The sequence below is a fragment of the Diplodia seriata genome (genome assembly GCF_021436955.1).
Source record: "Diplodia seriata strain FDS-637 chromosome Unknown scaffold_1, whole genome shotgun sequence".
Classification (NCBI taxonomy): Eukaryota; Fungi; Ascomycota; class Dothideomycetes; order Botryosphaeriales; family Botryosphaeriaceae; genus Diplodia; species Diplodia seriata.
In genome coordinates, this window is record NW_027117308.1 from 4,076,887 (window position 1) to 4,102,359 (window position 25,473).

At 56.2% G+C, this 25,473-nt stretch overlaps 7 protein-coding genes across 7 annotated transcripts; 4 read left to right on the plus strand and 3 right to left on the minus strand.

Annotated features, from left to right (window-relative positions):
• Positions 1-609: 609 nt before the first annotated feature.
• Positions 610-2,276, plus strand: SLS55_001183 (uncharacterized protein; the record flags this gene model as incomplete). Its single annotated transcript, XM_066772679.1, has 3 exons — positions 610-1,200; positions 1,248-1,906; positions 1,973-2,276. 3 exons carry the CDS (start codon positions 610-612, stop codon positions 2,274-2,276), a joined length of 1,554 nt encoding a protein of 517 aa, XP_066637958.1.
• Positions 2,277-6,605: 4,329 nt separating this feature from the next.
• NAG5 (N-acetylglucosamine kinase 1) lies at positions 6,606-8,323 on the plus strand (the record flags this gene model as incomplete). Its single annotated transcript, XM_066772680.1, has 4 exons — positions 6,606-7,186; positions 7,240-7,354; positions 7,408-7,865; positions 7,921-8,323. The coding sequence occupies 4 exons, from the start codon at positions 6,606-6,608 to the stop codon at positions 8,321-8,323; spliced, it is 1,557 nt and encodes a 518-aa protein (XP_066637959.1).
• A 2,808-nt stretch (positions 8,324-11,131) lies between these two features.
• Positions 11,132-12,767, minus strand: SLS55_001185 (uncharacterized protein; the record flags this gene model as incomplete). Its single annotated transcript, XM_066772681.1, has 2 exons — positions 11,132-12,614; positions 12,664-12,767. 2 exons carry the CDS (start codon positions 12,765-12,767, stop codon positions 11,132-11,134), a joined length of 1,587 nt encoding a protein of 528 aa, XP_066637960.1.
• Positions 12,768-13,860: 1,093 nt separating this feature from the next.
• On the minus strand, positions 13,861-16,881 carry SLS55_001186 (uncharacterized protein; the record flags this gene model as incomplete). Its single annotated transcript, XM_066772682.1, has 5 exons — positions 13,861-13,974; positions 14,027-16,542; positions 16,595-16,706; positions 16,759-16,765; positions 16,832-16,881. The coding sequence occupies 5 exons, from the start codon at positions 16,879-16,881 to the stop codon at positions 13,861-13,863; spliced, it is 2,799 nt and encodes a 932-aa protein (XP_066637961.1).
• A 746-nt stretch (positions 16,882-17,627) lies between these two features.
• NAG2 (N-acetyl-glucosamine-6-phosphate deacetylase) lies at positions 17,628-18,984 on the plus strand (the record flags this gene model as incomplete). Its single annotated transcript, XM_066772683.1, has 2 exons — positions 17,628-18,008; positions 18,064-18,984. The coding sequence occupies 2 exons, from the start codon at positions 17,628-17,630 to the stop codon at positions 18,982-18,984; spliced, it is 1,302 nt and encodes a 433-aa protein (XP_066637962.1).
• Positions 18,985-19,666: 682 nt separating this feature from the next.
• SLS55_001188 (uncharacterized protein) lies at positions 19,667-20,844 on the plus strand (the record flags this gene model as incomplete). The annotated part of the gene is made up of 3 exons (XM_066772684.1): positions 19,667-19,793; positions 19,935-20,518; positions 20,605-20,844. 3 exons carry the CDS (start codon positions 19,667-19,669, stop codon positions 20,842-20,844), a joined length of 951 nt encoding a protein of 316 aa, XP_066637963.1.
• A 485-nt stretch (positions 20,845-21,329) lies between these two features.
• Positions 21,330-23,508, minus strand: SLS55_001189 (uncharacterized protein; the record flags this gene model as incomplete). Its single annotated transcript, XM_066772685.1, has 2 exons — positions 21,330-22,925; positions 22,990-23,508. 2 exons carry the CDS (start codon positions 23,506-23,508, stop codon positions 21,330-21,332), a joined length of 2,115 nt encoding a protein of 704 aa, XP_066637964.1.
• Between the last annotated feature and the right edge of the window lie 1,965 nt (positions 23,509-25,473).

Here is a 25,473-nt window from a genome sequence, read left to right on the forward strand (position 1 = left end):
GGCTTGCCCGACCGTTGCAGCAGGCGGCGCCGGGCGATTGGCAGATTGGCAGGCACGGCAGGCGCGCGAGGAAGCGGCGAGGGCAGCGCCGGCTCTGGCGGGCAGCAGCCGAGGACCTTGGGTGTCAGCTCGTGGCGCCGCGTCCCTAACCCTAGCGCCTCGAGGCTCGAGCCTTTGCTGGCTGACGGCGCCGTGTCTGCAGCCCTTGTGCTCCTGCAGCGCCGGCGCGACCCTGGCGGCCGACTGTTGTCTCTTATCGCTGGTGCTGTGCCGCGTTAGCTGATATCTCTCGTTAACGGCCTGCTCCTTGCGGCGCCCCCCATGCGCCGCCGGTGCGGAGGAGGGGACCGCTAGCGCTGCTAGGAGCACGACCACGCCACAGGCACTGCAATATATAGAAAGCGCGCTGCTCGTGTGCCCCAGGCATGCGAAGTGTTTCCTCGCGTCCGCCCACAGTGACACCCAGCCCTGCACCAACCACTGTCCGCCAGCCCGGGTCGTGCCTGAGAGCGAGCTCCTGCTGCTGCTGCTGCTGCTCCGCCCCGTCCTCCCCTATCTCCGCCCGTCTCCACACGGCCCCAGCGCTCGCCTGCCCGCGACATCGACACCATGGCCGAGAACGAGAAACAGTCGCACGCCGAGGAGCGCGCTGCCGCGAGCAGCAGCCCGCCGCCCTATCCTGAAGAGGCCGGCGTCGCCGACTCGCGCAAGAAGTCGTGGAAGTACCGCGAGTTCAACGTCCTGGGACACAAGCTCTACTACGCCTCGCCCGCCGCACAGCTGGGCATCGTGTCGTTCGTGTGCTTCCTGTGCCCGGGCATGTTCAATGCCTTGTCCGGCATGGGTGGCGGCGGCCAGGTCGATCCGGAGGCCGCCAACAAGGCCAACGTCGCCCTCAACTCGACCTTCGCCGTTGTCGGCTTCTTCGCCGGCACCATCGCCAACACCCTCGGCGTCAAGTTCGCCCTGGCCTTCGGCGGCATCGGCTACAGCATCTACGTCGCCTCCTTCCTGAACTTCTCCCACAACCAGAACTTTGGCTTCAGCATCTTCGCCGGCGCCTTTCTTGGCGTGTGCGCCGGTCTGCTTTGGTGCGCCCAAGGCGCCGTCATGATGTCCTACCCGCCCGAGGCCTCCAAGGGCCGCTACATCTCGTGGTTCTGGATGATCTTCAACCTGGGAGCCGTCATTGGAAGCTTGGTACGCCTTATCCGCTCCCTCGGAATTGTCTTCGACGTGTCTTCTAGCTCTCCCTTGCTAACCACATCCGTCTCACCTCGCAGATTCCCCTTGGCCAGAACATCCACAACACCAAGGCCGCTACCGTCAGCGATGGCACCTACATCGGCTTCCTTGTGCTGACCCTGCTCGGTGCCGCCCTCGCTTTCACTCTTACCTCGGCTAAGAGCGTCGTCCGCGAGGATGGCTCGCACATCATCCTGATGAAGAACCCCAGCTGGAAGTCGGAGCTTATCGGTCTGGGCGAGACTTTCGTCTCCGATCCCTACATCATCGCCCTTTTCCCCATGTTCTTCGCTTCTAATTGGTTCTACACCTACCAATTTAACGACGTCAATGCTGCTTACTTCAGCCTCCGCACCCGCGCCCTCAACAACACCCTGTATTACATCATGCAGATCGTCGGCGCCTTCATCTTCGGCTATGCTCTTGACCAGAAGCGCTTCCGCCGCACCACCCGCGCAAAGGTCGTCTGGGTTGTGCTCATGGTCATTACCATGGCCATCTGGGGTGGCGGCTACGCCTTCCAGAAGACCTACACCCGCGAGAGCACTGGTGCCGAAGATTACCACGTCAAGGACTGGGCCGATGGTGGCTACATCGGCCCTATGTTCTTGTACATGTTCTACGGCTTCTATGACGCTGCCTGGCAAACCTCCGTCTACTGGTACGTTTGACCTTTTCCTTCCCTTTGTCTACGGCCCCCCCTTTTTTTTTAACAGTCACAAAACAGGCTCATGGGCGCCATGACCAACAACGGACGCAAGCTCGCCAACTTCGCCGGCTTTTACAAGGGCATCCAGTCGGCAGGCGCGGCCGTCATGTGGGCACTCGACCTGGAGAAATTCCCATTCATGAACCTGTTCGCTTCGTGCTGGGCGCTGCTGGCCGGCTCGCTGATCCTCGCCCTGCCCGTCATCCTGATCAAGATCCAGGACCACGTCTCCATCGAGGAGGACCTCAAGTTCACCGACAACAGCCTTACCGACGTCGCCCCTGTCGGCACTGTCGCCTTCGAGGAGGAGACGAAGCATTGAAAGGGAGAGGGCAAGGTCGTTGAGTGTGGTTGATTCTCTCCTCCTTTTTTCCTTCTTCTTTTCACACTTTCTTGCTTGTAGCGTTTGCTCCCACTTTTAGTACCTTTTTTTGTAATCATGATTTTGGGATGGAGCGGGCGGATATCCTGACAATGCGCGCGGATAGATTTGAAGGCTTGCTGAGGAATCGGGATTGGGATCATGGCTGGTACGGGGAGATGAGTTGGTGGGTGGGTTGCTGATGGGTGGGAATATGCCCATGTAATGAGAGAAACGCACCGAGCGCTCAATGTTCCCGGACAGGTGCTGGCATGGCGTCTGGTCCAGGAATTTGAGCGGGGGCTAGCACGATGCTGGGCTGGCTCTTCAGTGCTTCTTTCAGGATTCTGTGACGACTGATGCGCGATGCGGGATTTTTACGATACCATGGTGGGTTGATTTTGCTTGGTTGTATGAGAGGAAAGGTCGGGAAAAGTAGCTGTTGTTGAACGAGAAGACCGAGGGGGACAATATGTCTCGAATACTTCTCACTTTGATATCTTGATAATCGTCTGATTGGCGACAAACACGGGGCAGTGACACCCAATACTTGCCCTCCTCATGTTGCGGAACCCTTCTCGAGTGTTCGTGCAAGCTTCTAGAACCCACAGGCTACGCAATATCCTTGTCCCCTTACTTCAAGCCGCGCCGTTGACAACACCACCGGAACCATCTCCTGATCTTCACCGCTCCTGCCACTAAGCCCGACAAGTATGTTCTACAGTGACAGGCGATGTAATATGCACAGCTAGCCAAGATACAGGCAAGACATATGCGGGCCGACATCAGGATCCAGGGGCCGGCATGCAGCATGTGCATCCTCCTACAAACAACCGCCACGGTCTGATCTGCCCTACTGCTATTGAGCATTGGACCCCTCTGATATGCCATTCCCATTGAACCAGGAGTTCCCGCTTTATACGAAAACTTGCCAAATACGGCAAAAGAGCTCAATGGCCTTACTCAGCACTATTATTCCCCATCGTCGCCAAGGTCACGATGGGTTTGCAATCCCGACAGCGTTGCAAGCGGGACCCGGGGCCCCACGAACGAACTGGGGCTAAAAGCAGCCCGACCAAAACGTTCAACGAGGGGCGAGAGGCCTGAGAGGGACGTTGCGACGTCGCTTACGTAGTAGTATCCCGGAAATAAGGAGGTCATATGACGCCTTCCGCCTGCGCCACAGCCGCTTCCCGGGGAATGCTACCATGGTTGGCGGTTGGAGTGAGAAATGTAAGATGCGTGACCCCTTTTGCGCGTGCGGAGATGTGTCTAGATACGCATCGCCATCACGGGATCCCCGCCACCTGAAGATAGGCGCGTTGCGTTCGTGAGATGGAATGGGATGGTACGTCGGCGCGTGTGTGGCGGCTAGAAATCAAGCGAAGGGTGTTCCTGAGGGATTCTTCTCCAAGCTAGCAGGCTGGTATTGTGGAGTCATGCCGCGACGTTGATCGGCATACGAGACGGCACCCTACCATGTGCACTGACATCGGATCGTGGAGGGTTGGACGAAGAGGTAGCAAGCCGACCAAGGGCAACGAGTTTTCTGCCGTCTTAAACACCGCTACCGCAATTGCTACTGCTACTCTGTCGAAAGACGTAGCATCTCCGCCGGGGCAAAACGCAATGGAGAAACTGAACGGGGCTGTCGCGCCGATTCCAATTTGTTGTGGCGGTATGTGGACACGCATGTGGTAAGAAACAGCGTTCGCTTACCTAGTACGTCCGTAGTTCTTATCTTACCGTAATATGGCGAGCCACATACTTTGACCGTAGAATGCGGCACTGTGGCCTTGCCGCCCGATGTCGGCCGTTCTGCAGACTCCGTCAGACAAGCAATCGGGCTCGATTTTTGTCGAGAGCAGCTTGGTAATGGGTAGCTTTGCATGAGAGGTACTGGAAGGACAAAGACCCCAAGATACGAGCAGTCTCATTTCTAGCTCGACTCAGCTCTCGCAGCAAAGGGGCGAAGGGCGCTGCGGCGCCATCATTAGCTCGCAGATGGCGGAACCTGGACGCGGAAGTTGCCAGCTGGTGTACGGTGTTGGTGACCATTTGACGTCGAACAAACGAGGAGGCGGTGAGAAAGCGCATGAACTTGAACAACGTCCTGATGCATTCCTAGGCAACTCGACGCCCTTCACTCCCTCAGCATTGGACTGGTAGGCTCGTGGTATGTGAGGGAGAAGGGCCGGTGAGAGGACAATTGCGCCGGTGACGCCGAAGATTGTCAAAGGTGAGAAGGGCTAGCAAACGCGGATTTTTCCGCGGTTCATGCAAGCACAAGGCTATGGATGGGGATGCGCGTTGCCGACCAAGGCAGAGCGTGGTGTAGCGACTGGCAGTTGACGAAAGAAAGCCATCCACGTCGAATCCAAACGTTTTAGAATGCCTCGGCTTCTGTGAGGGATAGGGCGGCTGCCATCCAATCACAGCAGGGCTGAAACAGCACTATGACGGTGCGAGCGTACGAGGGGCGGCAAGGCCGACGGAAGGTCTCCAGTCCCATGCTTTTGGAAGCACTTGCAGCATCTTCCCCAGCAGCGAGGGGACGAGGACGTAGTGGCGAGCCGCAGGGAACGAAACAACGGCGCGGGCCCTGAGGCAGCAACCCAGCTTTCTTCAACGCTCGCAGCTGCGAGGGGGCACATTGGCAGCAGTGCGTGTCCCAGGGAAGCGTGAATGAACAATGCCCTGCGCGTGTTAGAGGGGCGGTACACGGCAGAGGCCTGAGCATCTCCAGGTTCGGTGGCATGGTTCCACGGCCGAGGCAGGGTCATTTGCTGGAGCCTGTGGTCACGCCAGGCCGGGACGTGTTTGGATTCTCTCGTCAGCAGCCGAGAAGCAAGCCATGTAACACAACGCGGGACACGCTGCGATCGGGCGGCCGGGAGCCGGGAGGGATCCGGCAAGTGTGGATTCGAGTACGTGTTGTGGTGACTTGGCCGAGGAAAAACTGCGGACTCGCGCCGACGAGATTGCGATGGGGCCGGTGTGCCTGAGCTGGCGGAGAATTGCTACTCGCCGGTGGGGTTGCACCTGTCGACATGACGGTGGATTGTTTCCTGGAGTGTAACGCCGGCAGGCAACTTCTCCGCAACCACGGCCTGATAAGGCGGGCCACGGATACCAAGCTTTCTCGCCGCAGTCGCACGCAGGAGCTGCGGGCTGGAGCGCATTCCGCCTGGCCGAATCGGCGTTGCAACGGCGGCGATTCGCGAGTGGGTGCGTGACATGGACAATAGCCGGCGGCGGCTCCGGAAGCTGCTCCGCTAGGCTTGTTCGGGGCATCCTACGTTGACGCCAGACGGACGACAGCTGCTCGTTTGGTGTAGAGGCGACGAGAGCGGAAGACAAGCCATGCGCGGGCCGGCATGGCGCCTGGCGGCTGCAGATTGCAGGAGCAGGCGTGGTTACACGCGCCGGGCAACGCAGGCGGCGTTGCAGGCAGCTTTGCAGGCAGCGCTGGTGATGCAGCGCGCAGGGCGGGGTGGTCGTTTCGCGGACGGAGGGCGCGGTGGTGAGGCGGAGGCTTGGGATGATGAAACGGGCTGTGGCTTGGCGGCCGGGGCGGGCTTCGAGCCGCAGCGGTGGTGACGGCTGCAGGCCGGCGGGTCGCGCAGCAGTAGCGCCGGGAGGCGCACGTGGATCGCGGCTGGGGGGCAGGCGCGGGCGGGCAGGCCACAGGCGGCCAGGCTTCGCTCAGTGTGAGCTGCGAGCAATAGCATGGCGGGAATGACGCGGCGGGAACAGGCTGCTCGCTTTGGGCGGGGCTGCGGCGGCGATTGGGCGGCGGGGGCGCTCGGCTCTCCGTTGCGGCATAGCCATGTTGCAACGTCTGGTATCATCCATCCTCAGCAAAAGCTGTCTTGCGACAAGCACGAACAGAGCGCGCGCGCCGTGCTCTGCGCTCCAAGCCGTAGCTCCACCGCGCCCGGCAGCCCACCCTTGCTTGGCTCTCGGAGCCTCTGGGCCTCGCCATCACGCCGATGACACCTTCCTCCCCTACCACGCTGCCCCAGGCTCGCAACCGCTCCGTACAAGCGCCATGCATAAGCGGCTTCTGCGACATCGGGCCATCTGAGCCAGTGCCTGAAATCCGTGAGCGCCTTGTCCTTGCTGCCAACACGAGCGTTGCGCGGCACTCCCTACTTCGCACACTACATAGGGCGGCCGGCTAGCACAGCGCCCCATCTGGTCTCGCTGCGCCCTGTCTCCCCGTCTGTCGTCCACCGTCCCGCAGCGCCGCCTGCACCGCCACCGCTGGCCGTTGCTTTCCCACCTCCAATGTTTGCCGCCTGGACTGCTCTCCTGGCCGCTCTTGACAGACTCGTCATGCTTCCCTCTCTGGTCCACACCGTCTGCAGCCCGCCCCAGTTGCCGCCCTCCAAGCATGGCCTGCACAATGTGATCCGCGCCTGCGACCTGACCATGGACGACTTCCTGCGCGACGTCCAGCGCCAGTTCGAGGCCCCGCTGCACCCGGACAGGCTGCTGGCCATGTCTGCCCGGCTGCAGACCGAGTTCCAGAAGAAGCTGCAGCACAGCGACATGTGCATGCTGCCCTCCTACAACCACACGCTGCCCACCGGCCTCGAGCGCGGCACCTACCTGGCCCTGGACGTGGGCGGCTCGACTTTCCGCGCCGCGCTGGTTGAGCTGAGCGGCAAGGAAGAAGGCGCCAACTCCATGAACATCGCCAAGATGCGCTGCTTCCCCATCAACGACGCAGTCCGCGCCCTCGAGGGCAGCGCCTTCTTCGACTGGATGGCTGAGCGCATTGCCGAGACGCTCGCCGAGCCGCAGGTGCGCGCGAAGCTCGGCCAAGACACGCTGCCCATGGGCCTGTCGTGGTCTTTCCCTGTCGAGTAAGTCCCGTGAGTCTCGCGCCGCGGGCTGGTCGCTAACTGGGCGCCTACAGGCAAACATCGATCCGCTCCGGCGTGCTGCTGGATATGGGCAAGGGCTTCCGTGCAACCAATGGGGTGCACAGGAGGGACCTCGGGGACCTGATCATGCAGGCCTGCCAGCGAAGAGTATGTTGCCTGTGCCGCTTCGTCTGCCTGAAACCAATCTTATCTGTGTCCAGGGTCTCAACGTCCGCATGGATGCCATCGTGAACGACTCGTCGGCAACGCTTCTGTCGCGCGCCTACCAGGATGACACTACCCGCCTCGCCCTGATCCTGGGAACTGGTTTCAACGCCTCTGTTCACTTGCCCGTCACTGCCCTGTCACGTCAGAAGTTCGGCGCCAGGCCGCAGGAGTGGCACGATCAGGCCGAACGCGTGCTTGTCAACACTGAACTCAGCATGTTTGGCAAGAACATTCTTCCTACTACCCGCTGGGATGACTCTCTCAACAAGAGCCACGATCGACCCGACTTCCAGCCCTTCGAGCACCTGATCAGCGGCCGCTATCTCGGAGAAATTGTGCGCCTTGTGCTGCTAGAAGCGGTCCAAACCGCTGGACTGTTTGGTGGCGAAGTCCCTGAACGCTTCATGGAGCGCTACAGTTTCGACACTGGCATCATGGCCGTCATTGAGGCGTAAGTCGGCTCCTAACAACCCCCTATCCCCAAGCCAGTGCTCATTTCCTCTCAGGGACGACACTCCGACTCTATCCAAAGCTTGCACCGTTCTCCAGGCCAAACACCCACTTACTGCGCCCCCCACCTACACCGACTTGTACTACGTCCGCCAAATCTGCCAGCTGGTCTCCCGTCGCGCTGCGGCATACCTCGCTACGGGCATCCATGCATTGTGGGCACTGCGCAACAACTCGGAGGGCCTCTCCGCCGCCGAAGCTGGTCACGTCACCATCAGCTGCAATGGCTCTGTGATCGAGAAATACCCATCGTTCAGGACCGTCTCACAACAATTCGTCGATGAGCTCACGAGTCTCTCCGGTGCATCGGCCCGAGCCGTCGACCTGGAAATGGCCATTGAGTCATCTATCTTCGGTGCTGCCGTTGCAGTATGCTGCCTGGAGGACCGCCACTCATAATTACGCTCCCAATGTCCTATCACCACAGACGATGAAGTCAAGATTTGCATCGGCCCAGCACCTTGGTACGCGCCTAAGACAAGAGTAGATCTGTAAGGAGACACAAACTTTGCAGGCAGACGTCATTGCGTCCGCTTGGCTGCTTGTCTGGCGCGGGATGCATCCGCAGACCGGGTTTAGGGCGACACCGTTCTGCAGGACCAGCCCTCCCCCTCCATTGTGCTACCTAGCGAAACGGATTCGCGTCGCACACGAAAAGTTCGGCCGTCCGCGGGCCGACCGGATGTGTGAAGCTCTTTCGGGGGAATGAACAGCAAGGAGGTTATGCTGCAGCAGGAGGCGTTCCGTGTTCGCATATTCCAGGCACGTGAGGCGATGTATCCGACCATTGTTGGAATTCCTGGGCTTTCCATTTTCGCCACTTCCTCGAGCGCGATCCCGGCAGCTTGCATGCACGTTTCCGTAGCGGCTCCTGCACATGCAATGCTGATATTGCGCTCCGTGCCAATGGCGCATCGCATCATCGGTAATAGCATTTTGTCCTTGGCCCTGGCTGGTGTATGGACTGTCTGCGCTAGTGCAGCGGCAGCGGCAGGCGGGAATGGCAGTAATGGACCTGTCAGCGAAAGAAGATCTTCTGACGTTTCGTCTGGACGATGTTGCATTGCGTGGGTACATCGGGCGCATATACCGGATGCTTTGGCCATTCCATCCCTGAAACCGCCCTATCAAGCCTTTTTGCCTTTTTAAGTCCTGATCCTGGCATGTTCGAAGCATCGCAGGGACTGCAATTGGGATGGGCGTTTACGTTCAGATAATTGTCCCCTCTTCCCTTTACTCCTAATTATTCCGTTTTCATACCCTAAGGGGATGGGACTTGTTTACGCTTCCTACTGCATATTTTCTATTGCATATAATAGTACATAGACGAGGATAAGTCAACAAACATGGGCACGCATTGCATGGACAAGTCTTGTTTCCATCATGTCACAGTAGCCATATCTGCAAGCCCAGTCTCCATATGGTGCAATTCTCACATGAACATTATTCAAACAACATCTTGTTGTCCATATGTCCATCTCTATCCTGCATAGAACGGCAATTTGTCCTTAGCCAATGAGACTCGAACAGCAACAATGGGAGCACGACGTCAATCACACTGCAGCTCAAGCCACACGCCTCCCGCAAAAGGAAAGCGCGCGCACACGCCTCAGACATGCACGCACACCAGCCCTCCACATCACCCCACGCTTTTTGCCCCTCGGTCCTCCGAACGCCCCCTCCACGCAATGGACATTGCGGGACGCCGGAGGCAGTGAACTCGGTTGGGGAAGCGCGGCGGACCCACCCGACGACCACACACGCCTTCCTCCATCACACCATTCCCACCTCACTCACGAAAAAGCGCCGGAGTAAAGGGGTCACGACAACAAGCTCACGCTACCATCGATCAGGGAGACGCTAGGAAAGATCGGCATGCAGGACGACTTCAGGATATGATCTTCGTAGCATTCAGTAGCGCATATCACTTGCTCTTTTGTTTACAAGCTTTCCGTTATTCCAGCTTCCAATAAATCTCGTGCCTGCACACCTGCATAACTTCAATAATGGCATTGTCCCTCGTGTCGCCCCGATCGCGTGCTGGTGGGCCACCATCCCTCGACCGATCTGCTGATCCAAACCTTGGCTTCATCTGCACGATCCCCCTCCCGATTCGCCGGTCTGCTCGAGCACATGCAAAGATTGCGGGGAACGGGTAAAGAGCCCTTTATTCCCTAAGCCCATAGCATCCCGAGGTTGGAGCCGACAACACGGCACGAGCGGGGCACAGGGGCAGTGCACACACTACTGCGACGCGGAGCGGACCGGCGCACGACAAGGCTCCACTCCCCACTCACTCCCCAGGGTCTATTCCTTTTGCGGACATCGTCGCCTCCTTCTTCTCACTCTTTGTCGCCTCTAAACAAGGTAGAAGAGTGAAGACGCTCGGTGGCATCTTGATGTCTTTGGCGGCCAGGGAAGAAGATGTGAATTGTGACGTGGCCGCACTGTGATCACAAATACACAATTTTTGATAAGTGGGAGAGAAGGTATCGATAGTATAATAATATGTGTGTGGCAATGGCCAGCCAGCCGCACTTTTGACCACTCGCAGAAAGTAAGAGAAAGGTATCTTCAACATTGAACGAAATGTCCTTCTGAAACGCGCAATCGTAGGGAGAAAGCCCGGCAAAAGATAATTTGCGTCAGAGCAAAACACCAACCGAGCTCGGTCGCACTGTTGGCCCTGGACCCTGCGACAAGATATTTCTTTTCCCATTCAGAACTCCCAAGTCTGAATCCTTTCCCAAGTTCCCTGGTCTGAAGGGAACCACTCGGCGACCATTCCAATTTCCGGTCGATCGAAGCTGCGCAATAAAAGTGACCGTCCAAGTATGTTGTCAAATGTTCGTACTTCAAGATTCCAGCCTGTACGCCAGACAAGCCACGAAACGTTGATGTTCATTGTGCACCGCTCGTATCTGCTGTGGTCTCGTTGAGACCGACGGCTCATGTCTTTCTCTGTCGTCTTCGTCAAAGCCGGTTACTCCAACAAGCTTGGCGTGAGACCCCCGTTCTTGGCCTTCCGCGATGTGAACTCAACTGGGTATCAGAAAAGAAACAGAAAAAATGTTAACGCTCGTAATCGCGCTATGATTTGTGACGCGCGTGCACTACGTCACAACCTGCGGGTAGATAGCGGCCGTGGCTCTTGAATTCTTCCTTGTGCTTGGCTCTTGATCATACACGTGCAAAATATAATTCGTATTATGGTGAAGATTCCGAGAAGTAGCGCTTCGACCGGTTCTTTACGGCCACAGCCTTCGGGTCTTGTGGCAGGTTTGTATGGTGGACGACGTGTGGCCTGTAAACGGCGTCCACGGGTGGCATCCAGTCGTCTAGACCAAGGGGGAAATATTCGTACAATAGATCAGCGCTTTCGTCCGGACTACTAATCAGGTTGATCGAGAAAGATGGCGCGCGGGGCGGAGGCTGTGTTAGCTTCGGTATCTTCTTGCTGGTCTCAGATGGAGACTCCGGTCTCTTGGATTCATCTTCGGTCAGAGACAGGCTGATGGGCTGTGACAATGCCGGTCGTGGCTGCGAGTTGTGGCGCGCCAAGTCTGGACTTGATTGAGGATAGGCCGGGACGGGCGGTACGCTGTAAGAAGCCGGTGCTGGGGGAACGGCAGTCATGGCTCCCGTCTGGGTGGTGGGAATCTTCCACTCGAAGAAGTCAGGTGAGACAAGCGTGTCGTTAGGATCAAACTGGAACGGCATCTGCGGGATTTCGACGGTGGTGGCTGCAGAGTGCTCGCGCTTGTGGCCATGATGGTTCTGGCCGGAGTCTGTTCCGGTCGATGTCCGAGTTGGCTGGGCGGGCGTTGCGTGCGATTTGCGAGCAGCGGTGCTGTTACCAATTGGAAAGTCTTTCCGAGACTGGAAATTGCGGGGACTTCGGCCACGAACAATAATGGCACCCGACTGGACTTCGCAGATAGATACTCTCATGCCGTTGGAGAGCGTGGCCATGACCTTTAATCTAACTACGAAGTGCTGCTGGAGTTCCTTCCGCCGTCCGTTATTCGCCGTAGCGATCCTGAACTGCAACCGCTTCCAGGCAATCGGGAAGCTCACAAACTCCGAGTCCAGCTCTTGTCCGTTAGATAGGTCAAGCGGGATTGATGGCGGCTCCTTCTCTGTCTTGTCCTCGACAACCTGCGTGCTGCTGGCCGGGGTCTTCCACGGCACTGATATGATCTTCACCGGGTTCCCCTCGACTGACTCGGTGGCGGAGATGGTCAATTCCTGGGCTATCACTGGGATCTGCTCGCCCTGGTCCGTCATGATGTATTGCAGCGTGCGAGGCAAAGTGATGGTGCCGGTGATCTGGAAGAGGTTCCGACGATAGCAGGTCAGCTCGGTGGGCGGTGCGGCGTTGTCCGCGGCCGAGGCCCAAGGCGATTCGGCGAGGAAAAACATGCCGCGCAGCTGCGCGGACAGCGAGATGGAAGTGCGACGGTAGGCATAGTCGAGGATGGTGTACGGGAAGGTGGGCGGCGAGAAGCTCAGCAGCTTGTTGTCGCGCTCGACCGTGTCGCCGTCGGGCAAGGCCGTGTCAGCCTGGGTCTGCTGATCGTACGCGCTCAGAGCGTCGGAGAAAGGGTCCTCGTAGGCGCTGTTGTAGCGCTTGAGCGACGGCTGCTGGGCCGGGTGCATGGGGTGGTGCTGGTAAGTCGCATCTTCGCTGCTGCGCGCGGTTAGCATGCTGCGGCGCGGATGCGCAGTGGGCGGCGTACCCGGCGAAGGTTTCCTGGTCGAAGTTGGAGTGGCCGTCGAGGGTATCCAGCGGAAGCAGCGGGCCGTGGAGCGCATCGGGGGCGGTTACGCCCGACAGTTGCATCGAGGGCGTCAGGTAATTCATGGTGATGGTGTCGAAGCCCTCCATCGCTGAGGTTGGCAGGCGCCAGGTTGGAAGCGGAGGGTGTGGTGGTCGGCTGCATGCGCTCGCCGCTGGAAGTGCGCTGGTCTGCGGTCTGCGGGCGGGCGGCCCGTGGAGAAGAAGTCGCTCGGTATGGGGCTGAACAGCAGCTGGGGTTGGAGGCGCGCGAGGGCAGGTGTTGGCCGGGGCGTTTCCTGCGGAAGCTGGGCTGAGAGGCTAGCTCCTCAGGTGCTGGCCTCGCATTGGAAGGTCGCCGGCCCGCGCTGTGTCCACGCCTGCCTGCGTCCGGTACGACCGGCCTCCCCCATGCGGTGCCTCTTGCATATGCCTGCCGACTTCTGGCCCCGAATCTCGCGCTGCGCCTGCCTGCTCGCGGCGCGCCTGACGGAGCCGCGTTGTCGCGCTTCGGGAAGGCTTCGAGAGGCTTCGCCGGCGCGGCGGCAAAGTCGGGCGCCCGTCATCCCGCACGGCCTCAGCCCGCCTGCTTAGCCCATGCAGCCGCCGTGCCACCCCCACGCAAGGTCCCGCCACCACACATGCCACACGGATCCAGCGCTGCTAGCACCGCCCGTGACAAAAAGAAAAATGAGTCCGCCCGCATCCGCCTCGCAGAGATTCTGCACCATACATACTACGCAGGTAGTCGGATTCGTGGGCTGGACGTAAGTGCGAGCCTTGCATGCGCAAATCCGTGCAGATGATTGATTAAACCCCCTATAAGAAGAGTGTATCGTCCTCGGTGAGCTCAGAGGGCTCAAATATTCTGTCACCTGCTGTACAAGTCAAATACTTCTTGTACACATCTGTGCCCTCAATTACAAGAACTGCGCGACCAATACCAGTCCGAGTGTTCTAAACGCCAATTTGTCTGTTCTCTCCGCGCGCCCGCGTCTGCCGAATACCCATGTTACTCCGCCCTACCGTGGCATCGACGTGATTCAGATTGGAAATGAGAACGGGTGTGCCTCAGAGTGGACTAGGTCAAAAGATGGTGGCCCCAGATAGCGCTTGCCCCCATTCTTGTCCAAGGTTCCAGGGCCGGGACGTAGTCCACTTAACTTGGAGGCACCATGGTCCACGTGGCAGCATCACAGCTGACTTCTTCAAAATTATGCAACACGTCGAAACCCATCGCTGACAGCCCGTCAAAGCTGCCATCCCCGTCCATCTGTGTCATGCGTTAGCGAGTCCGCGTGTCCTGTCTGCCGGGGTTTTCTTACGTAGTCTAGAATGCACGCATTGCACTGCTGCTGCTTTATCTGCCGCATGCCTAGCAGAATGAGACCCTGCAGCAGCGTCGAGTATTCGCCCACTCCGGGCGATATCACCGGCGACGAAATGCCGCCAGTCAGCTCTCCGACATCCTTCATCGCCGGCACGAACTCAGAAAGTCGCGAGTGCATGTTGTAGAGCACCACTGTTCCCACCAACGCGCCGTCCTCCGGTCGCTTGGCGCGAATGATGCCACATGCTGCAGGGTCTGTGAGTGCGAGCTTGTACACCTCGGCCAAGCCTTGGCGATTACTTGTCTTGATGTGGTCCAGCACGGTGCCAGCATACTCCCACCCATACACCAGGTCAAACTCGACGCCTGCACTTGCCAGGCTCTTCGCCATCCCTTCAGGCGGCGTCCAAGCCGACAAGTTGCGCGCGATCATGCTGCAGACTGGTCGTGAGAGTGCCGTGTTCCAGCCCATGTTCGCGAACCACGAGCGAAGTCTCTTGCGCTCTGCGCCGTGCCCAGTTGGAATGCCCAGAAATATACTTGGCAGTCGCGTGCCGAGCTGGAAGCGCTTGATGCCGTCGCGTTGTAGAAGTGTACGGATGGCTCGGTTGTGCAACGAGTGACCGATCGAGAGCTTTCGCCGCGAAGGATCGACGAAGAGCGCTCCAATCGCACCCGTGCCTGTGGCTTTGAAGAAATAGGTCGAGCAGAAACCATACAACGCGTGCGTGCTGCTGTTTCGAACGACAAAGTGAGACTCGGCAACTTCTGGATGATGCAACAGGAACGAATTCGATGTCGCGCTTGCCAGCTCTGACCGTTGGCCTGGAGGCATTCCCTCATTCGCAGATTTCATGAGAGCGTCAAGGGCATTGGCGTCTCTTTCCTCGTTGAAAGTTTCGACCAGCCAATGCTGTTTGGACTGGTGCAGCTTTTGGCTGTGGCTAATGGTGCCAGGCAGAGATCCTGCCGGAGAATGCTCGCCGTAAAGAACCCTGACCAGAGAGTTCAGAGCGGTCTCCGTGAAATCGTAGGTGCAGACATAGGTGCCGATAGTCGAGTCTAGGGCAAAATCGTAGGGCGAACTGACGGCAATAACAATGAGAGGTTTCTCCCTTCTTTCCCCACCCGCCGTAAATTGCATGTTGCAGATCATGGAAACGTGCTTCGTAAAGCCGGACTGATACAGGTTGCGGTTAGCATCCGCTGTGAGGATTATTACAGCGCTAGCACGATTGATAAGGTTCTCATGCACTGGCCGAACACCATTCGCGGTGTAAGATGTGTGCAAGACCCTTCCGTTGCGCTGCCGGGCAAGGCATCTCCCAAGCTCACGGAAGACGCGCTCGCCGCTCATAACGGAGGCGCTTCGCTCCCAGACGGCCGGCTCGGGCGAGCCTGCTGATACAGACTCCGACAACGCAATCGAGGCGGCAGAAGCTGGCAGAGGTTTTACTAGAGGAGTGAGAAGAAGGAGTTCTTCATCTGGTTCCAGGATGTTTGACAGGGGCAAGAAACGATTTTTATCCCTGACGACTGTGATAGAGTGGTTGTACGCCCTTGTCGAAAGAGCCGTATGTGATGGTTGGAGAGTTGAGAGAAGCTTGATCCCTGGTGGATTCAATGCTTTGTCCCAGCTGCTGCATTTTGCCTTCATCGTGATAACTCTTCGTAGGGACTCCCTGACCCTCTGTTTGGTGATCATGGAGTTCTCAATGCCGAGCTTTAGGCCGCTGATGGCTTCCTGTTGTGCGGAGAAGGAACGGCAAAGAAGCACCAGGTCACAGCCTGCGTTGACGGCCATGACGGTTCCACCGCCGACGCCGATATTGTGGCTTAGCGCTTCCATTTCCAGACACTCTGAGATCACAACGCCGTCAAACTTCAGCTCGGTGCGGAGGAGGCCATCGACTACCTGGTCTGATAAACAGGCGTGCATGACGTTGAGTCCGGCAGAAGACATGGCGCAGCCTCCGACCATCATTGCGTCAAGCCCCTGGGTGATGGCATTTCGGAATGGGACAAGGGCGCTCAGACTGAGCTGCTCGAGGGAGTCAGTGATGATAGGTACGTCCAGAGCCGAGCCCAAGAATTCCAGGTTGCCGTACGATGGGAAATGCTTTCCCATGGTGGCTACACCGGCCTCCTTGTAGCCTTTGACGAACGCGACGCCATAAGCAGAGACCTCCTGAGGGTCGTCACCGGTGGTTCGAACACCTAAAGGCTGATTTCTGGCGTTGGTCAAGACATCTAGGCAGGGGCCCATGATGACGTTGATACCGCAGGCGGCTACCTCTTGTGCCGTTGCCCTTGCAACCTCAAATGCAAGTTCGGTGGAGCCCGTGGCGGCGATGCCCATGGCGCTGGGATACTGGCGGATATAGATTTCATCGAAGAGGCTGTTGACACCGCCATTCTCCTGGTCGAGGCCGATGAGCAGCGGCACGGGATGGCCGGCATCGTGAGCGCACTTCTGCAGCTCGTAGCATAATTTCGTAGTTTCCTCGGCAGCTGCGCACGTTCAGCACAGGGCCAGAGACGGTTGTGCAAGGAGCTCACATACACTTCAGGTTCTTCGCCGTGAGCAAGATGGCGCCAATGTGGTGCTTCTCAATCAGCTGGCGGATCTGCGGGGTCATCGAGGTTCCATCAAACCCCATCATAAACAGCTGGCCCTGTCGTCGCCGTGTCAGCAGAGGCAGCAGAAATGCAACCGTTCAGGCATACCAGGGTCCTGCGAGTCAACGTTAGCCAGGGTCACATGCTGTCGCGAGGCCGTGAGGCAGGGCGGGACACGCACCAATCCAGGTCATCCCAAAAGGGATCGAGGTGGGATTGTTTGGCGACCATGATGCTCAGTCCGGCCCGCTGCAGAGCGGAGAATGCGCAAGCGGTTGCGGGACCGACGAATCGTCGCTTCAGACGCGGATCTCGCTGCGACGTGGAGTGGTATTGAGCATGTCTGCAACGTCCGAGGCGACGCGGTCGGATTAGGGCGTAGCGCCCTTGGCGGCACTGGCTGAGCGGCTATGTTACACCTGCGCCGGAGCTGCAAGTCATCCCTTGCGCGGTGGCTACTGACGCGCGGGCGGGTGAGACGGAAGCGCGACGCGACGGTAGCGGAGGCTTGGTGGACGATGGGGACGACGTTACATCCAGCGGGCCAGCGCCGGGAGGACCCAGCGATCTTCAGTCTCGCTCGCTTCGGCTGGGGCTTCCGCCGACTCGCTCGCTGCTTCCCCACTTCCGCCCACGCCTTCCTCGGGTTCCGCTGCCCGCCACAACGGCGACATGGCCGCCCGCTCCCTGGCGGCAGGCGCTGTCCACTTGCGCGACCACGTTGCGCTAGAGCGCCGGCATCGCCCTATCACCACACGCCGGCGTGCTACTACGTACATGGAATGACGTCTCTTCCGCGAATTTCGCCCGGCACTGCAACGCTGCCGGCGTCCAGCCCGCCCATATCATGAAATGCCTTCCTTGCCACACCCTCTTATCTTTTGTATGTTCTTCAGACAGTCCCCTAGCACTTCCCGTGCCGCTCCACCTTCTCGGCGCGCACCTATCGTCAATATCATTCTACCACCCCTGTCACCATGCCGATAGCCACCTCGCCAGTCCGCCAGCCCAGCGGCATCACAAAGTTCACGAACTGTCGTCTCATCAAAGACGACGAGATCGTCTACGAGGACCTGTGGTTCAGCTCGGTGACCGGCAAGGTCCTTCACAGCCAGGAAATCTTCTACGAGCACCAGCTCGTCCCCGACCACGTCATCGACCTGGGTGGCCGCATAGTGTCACCGGGCTTCCTCGATGTGCAACTCAACGGCGGCTTCGGTTTCGACTTCTCTGTCGTGCCTGACGATGTTTCGCTCTACGCAAAGGGCGTCCTGCGCGTCAACAAGAGCCTTATTACCACGGGCGTGACCTCGTATTTACCAACACTGACCAGCCAGAAGGCCGAGGTCTACCAGAAGGTCTGGTATCTCAGCCCACGTGTTCCTTGCCATCGAGGCTGACATCAGACCACAGGCATTGCCATATCTCGGCCCCTCAGGCCTCCGCAGAAATGCTGGGGACGGAGCTGAGTCCCTGGGCGCCCACTGCGAAGGCCCCTTCATGAGCCCTACCAAGAATGGCATTCACAATGTTGCGGTTCTCCGCACGGCTCCGAACGGCATGGCAGACCTTGAAGACTGCTACGGAGCCGAGAACATGGAGCCTGAATACAGTCCGATCAGAATGATCACTCTCGCCCCTGAGCTGCCCGGAACCCTATCTTGCGTCCCGGAGCTGAAGGCCCGTGGCATTGATGTCTCCATCGGTCACTCAGAAGCCACTTTCGAGGAAGCCACTGCCGCCATAGATGCCGGTGCGAAGATGATCACTCACTTGTTCAACGCGATGAGGCCGCTGCACCACCGCAACCCTGGCATCTTCGGCCTGCTCGGCACCGCCGCGCCATCATCGCAGAAGCCATTCTTTGGCCTCATTGCGGACGGCATTCACTTGCATTCGACCACGGTCAAGATCGCCTGGCACGCTCATCCTGACGGGATGGTTCTCGTCACGGATGCGATGGCACTTGCAGGCCTTGCGGATGGAACGTATGAATGGACCAACGGCTCACGCATTGTGAAGCGGGGGCCCGTCCTTACGCAGGAAGAAACTGGTAGGATTGCCGGTAGCGCTGTATCACTCATCGAATGCGTCAACAACTTCCTGAACTGGACCGGTGCCACTGTTCCACAGGCACTCAAGGCGGTTACTGACACGCCGGCTCGCATGCTCGGCCTCCAGGGCTTGAAGGGCTCGCTCCACCCTGGTGCTGACGCCGACCTCGTTGTGTTGGACGAAGAGTTGGATGGTAATGGCGGCCGTAAGCTGCGTGTCGACCAAGTCTGGAAGTTTGGTGAGCCTGTGTTCAACACTATGAAGATGGCGCAGTTTTAGAATGGTGCTACTCATGGCGTTTGGAGGTTTCCGGTTCAGCGGCGCTTATGTTTTTAGGACCATTCTCTTTAGAGCGCTTATGACCTTAGATTGCTAACAAAAGATTGAACTTGATGAAAAGTTAAGAAGATAGATGGTAATTTTGGACGTCATAGACCACAGACACCCTTGATTGTAAATTAGAGCTTATGTATTATTCATTCGCTGAGTGTATTTTTATTTTGTGATGTTTGAGTTCCATTTATTCCGGTGTGGCTTTACCTATTTGTTGTACATAATCGAGGCTCGTCCCCTCAATACTGAAATCCGTGCGGAGATGTGGAAGGTGGTATTCTCGTGCATATGTGGTCATGACATTATATCCATCTGCCAGCCCACGATCAAAAATCTGTTTCAATATCAAACCAAGCTACTAAAGTGCATGTGCGACTTCGGTTTAGGCTGATTTATTGCGACTCTGTTAGCCAGGAAAGTTTCGTACATCTGGCAGCATCACATTCCTCCGAAGACATCATTTGTGAACGCGTAGATTTCGAGTCCCCAGATTAGGTAGTAAAAATCATGACGCACGTGCACGGACCCAAGACGCGTCTCCCACGACGCGCCCTCCCCCACGCATTGTCTCATAAAATTCACCTCTCCAGCCTCGTGCCTCACGACCACTCGACGTGCCTACTACATAATGGCAGACTCCACTCCTGCATACAACCACAGCCACCGGGCCTTCCTGCAGGCCTTTTTAGCCCGATCCGTCCTGACCTTCGAGGAAGCCCAACCCATACTCGCCGCCATCCTTTCCGCACGCGACGGTAAAGACCTCCCCAAGCCGTGCCTCTCCCAACATCACCTACTCTCTTCCCAGTCGCCTTCCGATGTCCCAGCGAGCTGACCCCGCGCCAATCCGCGCCGCACAGCGAACCGCCCCGTCACATCCGCCGACATAACCGAAGCCGACTTCAACAGCTATATCTCCACCTGCAACGCCGCGCTCTCACCGCTCGACCTCGAGATCCGGTCCTCCCACCCGCAGACGACGTCACCGGACCGACAGCCGCTCGTCTACGCCGTCGTCAACGCAACGTCGGACGCTCTCACCCAGCTCGCCACCACCCACTCGCCCGACGAGATCGCCTACGTCAAGCGCCTGCTCGACGCCGTCTTCGAGACGCACAATACGCGCCGCGCCGAAGTGCTCGCGCTGACGTCCATGCAGGCGCTCAACCTGCACAAGGCGCCGCCACGGAGTCGGGAGTCGGGAGCCGGTGCTCCGGGAGGAGCCGGGGCGGAGTCGCAAGGGTCGAGTGGTGCGAGTCTGACTATGGCGCAGGCGCAGAAGGTGCTGGATGACTTGGTCGAGGAAGGCTGGTTCGAGAAGAGCGCCAAGGGCTTCTTCTCGCTGAGCCCGCGGGCGCTAATGGAGTTGCGCGGGTGGCTGATAGAAACGTACAACGAGCCGGCCGGCGGTGACGACAGCGACGAAGAGGGCGCGGAACGGGTGAAGATGTGCGAGGCGTGCAGGGATATTGTGACGGTGGTGAGTAGTGCTTGCATTCTCAACAACAGAGTGGTTCCTATTTGGTTACGAGGAAATGACTACTGACGCGATTGCTATCAATGTAGGGTCAGCGCTGCTCAAACCGCGACTGCCGTTGCAGGCTGCACGATGCGTGCGTCCGCCAGTTCTTCCGTACGCTGCCCGATAAGAAGTGCCCCATCTGCAAAGCAGAGTGGACAGAGGAGGACTTCGTTGGCGAGCGTGCAGCTAAACCCCCGAACCGTAACCGCACGAGCAACGCAACGGCTGCTTCTTCGTCAAGGAGGACAACGATGCATACCGTGGATGATGACGGATCAGATTAAAAAGAGATATCATATCCCTTAAACGTTTCGAAAGGCCGGGTTGGCGCTAAGGAGCTAATTTACGATTCAATCATATGATACCCTTTAGATCATAAAGCATGGCCCCAATGGCCCCAATGAAGAGGAAGTCACGAATTGCGAAAGCCATGTATTGGAATCTTTATGAACCGTAATTTTCTCTTTCCCCTTGCGCGCGTGCAAGGTGCAATTTCCAATCTCCAGAATTTGGTATCAACATTGAGCGTCAGAATCGTTACAAGCAAACAAACAGAAAGGGAAATAATGGTCTCCAATCCAAGACGAAGAATATCCCGTCCGTAGACAAAACCATCCCTTCAACCCAAACCCCAAGAAGTCCGTTAAGTTCGCCCGTCCAAAACGCCACCTGCCCTGAGGCCTCTGGCCTGTTCGGGAATTCGAATGAAACATCCAGCACCTCCCCTAACTCCTACTTTCAAAGCATGTATGGCATACTGTGTGATCGTCTACTCCTGGCCCCTGCCACTCATGCCCATCCGCTCGATGTTCGACATCATCCTGCTCTTGGCCACACCGGGAGCTCCACTCCTGTTCACACCCGATGCACCAGCTCCCCTACCGATCCTGCTCTCGCCAGCAGTGCCACCACCGAAACCGAAGCCGGGGCCACGAAGACCGGACGGCTTACCAATACCACTGCTGCGGAACTCCGAAGGGCCGCTGCTGTTCTCGGGTCTGGCTCTTGGAGTGGCATTGGCTCCGCTCACACTACGGCGGAAGTCTTCAACCACCGCCTGCTGCCGGGGTGTGGCAGCTTCAGTGGCCTGCAGTGAAAGCATCTCATCCACAGCAGCCACCAGCTCGCCCTTCTCGCGGCGCTCATTCTCGAGCTCTTGTAGCAGCTGGGTACGCTCAGCGCGGGCAGCCTCGATCTCACCTGCCAGGCTTGCGAGGCGAGTCTTCTGCTGCTCAAGCTCTGAATTTTGTTCCTCGAGGCGCCTGAGGTCCGCCTCACGGTTGGCGGTAGCGTGAGGGTCGAAGCCTTCGGGTAGGGATCCGGCTAATGCATCGTTTTTGCGGGCTTGAAGGTCCTCGATTTGCTTACTGAGCTCCTCGACCTTGTGTGTAAGTTCAGCGTGCTTCTTCTCAGCCTTTGATTCGTAGGATTTCTTTAGCGCTGCGACCTTCGTCTCGTGCTTCTTCTTGTACACGACATGTAGCTCACGACATAGTGTCGCGACCTTTTCGTCGATCTGTCGCTGGACCTCCTCAGCAGTGTAGCGCGGACCTTTGTCGCCGCTATCAGCCGTCGTCATGATACTCTGGTCAACAATCTTGCTCTCTGCTTCAAGCGCGCGCGTCTCATTCTCCGCGACGCGTGCTTCTGCCTCTTCAGCTCGGCGGTCGCTCTCCTCGAGCTTGCGAAGAAGCTCTTCGCGCTCTTTGTCGCTCTTGAATACTTCTTCGCGGATGCTACGGAGGACATCCTCAACCTCAACGCCGCGCCTCTCCCAATCCGATTTCTCTCTCTCAGCGTGTTCGCGGGCTGAGGTCTCTTCACGAACCTGCTCCTGCGCCTCACCTACTCGGCGCTCAGCATCGGCGACAGCCTTCTTCAGACTCTCGACCTCAGCGGCACGGCCGCTGAGCGTGGCTGTGAGAGAAGATATTTGAGACTGGTAAGTGGACTTCATCGACTCCATCTCGCGCACGGTAATGGTCGGGACGGATCTCGGCGTCGGCATTGGAGGAAGTTCAAAGTCAAGGAGGTTCATAAGGTTGCTTTGCCGCCGAGGAGTGGATGGCTCAGCACTATTCTTTGCGGGCGAACGCTGGTTGTTCAAAAAGTTTCGCAGGCTCGCCTCGCCACCGGCGGACTTTGAGGGCGAATGGCGCTTGGTGGGAGATCTCCGACCTGAGCCGGAAAAAGCGTGGAACTGTTCGGTAAAGTCCAAGAGCAAGTTTGTTGTATCGCCATCCCTCTCCTGCACTGCCGGGCTCTTGTGGCGACGCGGGGTCGGAGAAGGAGACCTGTCGTAGCCGTGGTACTCGCGCTTGCGAGCAGTACCCGGAGTACCTGGGGTTTTGCGAGGGGTCTTCACCTAAAGAAGATTGTCAGCGGAAACTGCACGTTCGATTTCTGGCTCGAGGTAGGAGTTGCCATACGTTTGCAAAAAGCTGCTTCGTCGGACTCTTATTTCCAAGTTTTGCAAACATGGTCATGTCTGCGTTCGGGATCTCGGAAAAGGTACTGAAGCAGGTGTTGTCGATGTCGCTTGCATCTTCCTGATCATCAATGGACTCGTTCGCGTTGTGGTAGTATGAAATGTCGCTAAAGGTGGCGTTCGCCTTCTCAGCCTCCATGGCATCAATGGCCACAGTGAGGCCCTCATTGGCGCGCAGAGTAGGCTCAACTTCAACAGGCGTAGGATACTTGGCAGCATCGACTTGCGGCTCGGCGATGGGAGGCCGCTTGCTCGGGGAACGGCTGTTGATGCGCGACGTCTTGATTGGTGAAAGAATGTCGGCGGACGCTTTCCGCACAGATTGCGCCGTTTTTTCGTCGTCGATGGTTTTTAGGTCTTCGGTCTTGTCTGTCTGAGAGTCTGCCCGGGGCGGCAGATTCTCCTGGTCGACAATGGATATGAAAGGCGAGCTGGGCGAATCGACGCCGGAATCCTCCATGTTGACGAGAGGCGATTTCGGGGAGACGTGCGACAGGTTGCTGACGGCGCGATGGCGAGCAGAAGAGGGTGTTCTGGCGTCGAAGGAGAAGGAAGCCGCAGAGGGCGACAATGGCGTCGACATGTTGGAAAAAGCCTGCTTGGCTTGTCTGTCGAGAGGTTTGTTTTGGCAACGGCAGCCGGCAACGCAACGAGCCTGGCAAAAGTAAACAATGCGGCGGCGACTAGTTTCCCCGACGGAGCTTGGGCCAAGGGACTCCCGCCCCGCTTGGCTCCACTGCTCGCACGACAACGAGCTCTACTTAGCACCTCTTATCTCACTAGTCAGACCCTCTTACCGAGGATTAGGCGGCCGCGCTTCTACTATCTTCTACCGATTCGTACCAGCTTCTACTAGCTTCTACTAGCTTCTACCTGCTAGTGCTAATGTAGATAGATACTAGCCTAATATAGATACCGTCGTATTATATCTATTTCTACTAACGTAAAGACTAATTATAGCGCAGTAATCTTTAATTCTTAAAGAGGGTCTAAGAGTAAGTTATACGCGTTTTATCGTATAACTATTATAATACTATTTTATCTTTTAGACTATATTAAGTATTCTTAATAACGACGAATTAATACGTAATAAAGTATAATAGACTCTTAAACTTTTTCTTTATACGATATATTTATAAAAAATATTATAGATGCGTATTTTTATAGGTTAACCGTCGCGTTAAACTATATATATATTACCTCTATTAATAGCGTTATTATAGTAAATATACTTTTAATAAGTTTACTATTAAGTATTTATTTTTTCTCTTCTCTTTTTCGTACGATATATCTTAATACGCCTTCTTTAATAAGCCCGCTATTAAGTATCTATTCTATCTCTCTTCTCTTTCGCGCGATATATACTAATACGTCTTTAATAAGTTTATTATTAAGCGTTTATTTTATCTCTTCTTACTTTAATACTACGCGATGCCGTATAGCGCGAAGTTATACGACGCGATTCTATAACGTTAATAATAATAATAATAATATTAATAATAATAATAGCGACGACGATAACGACGACGATAATAATAACGACGACGATATTAGTAATAACGATAACGACGACGTAGACGACGGTAATAATTTAAATAATATAAAAACTAGACGGGTATAAATATCTATACGTAATAAGCTAGATAAGATTATAGATATAATAAAAAAGATAAATTTAAGCGTAAAGTTATTTAATATCGTATTTATTACTAGAGACGTTCGCCTCTAAACGCGCTACTACTATACTCTAAAATAAAAATAGCGCTTTATACGAGATATTCTTATAGATTCGAGTATAAGAGTAGTAACGTCTAATATAAAAAACGTATATTTTATTAAGTTAACGGTACTCGTTTAAGCGTTTAGCTATAACTTCTTCGAAATATTCGACTATACGTAAAATATTAGAGAGATCGACTTTAGCCGAGCTATTATCTCTATTAAGTCCCTCGTCTTTATCTAGTATTATACGCTATTACGCGTTATAAAGTATAAGCGCTTAAATTAAAATAGCTATAAGAATAAGAGTTAAAACGAAGTTATTACGAAGCGTATCTATACTATTACTAGTATAGTATATAATTCGCGCTAGAAGATTAAGTTAAACTTTCTTATATCTACTCTAAACGTCTATCTCGCTAGAACTAAGGCGAAGCGAAGAATATTAAAGACGCTTAGTAAATTAAGTATATATTATAGTTATTATACGGCCCGGCGTTTACTTAAGAAGATTACTACGAAAGCGAAGATATAATATAGTAAGTAAGCTATAATTTATTCTTTTATCTATTTTTATTTACTTCTATTTACTTCTATCTATTTCTATTCGTTATTAGTAGATTAGTCTTTAATATTTTATATAGCGTGTTCTTTATAGACGAACTTTTATCTATTTCTATCTACTTATATTTACTTCTACCTTACT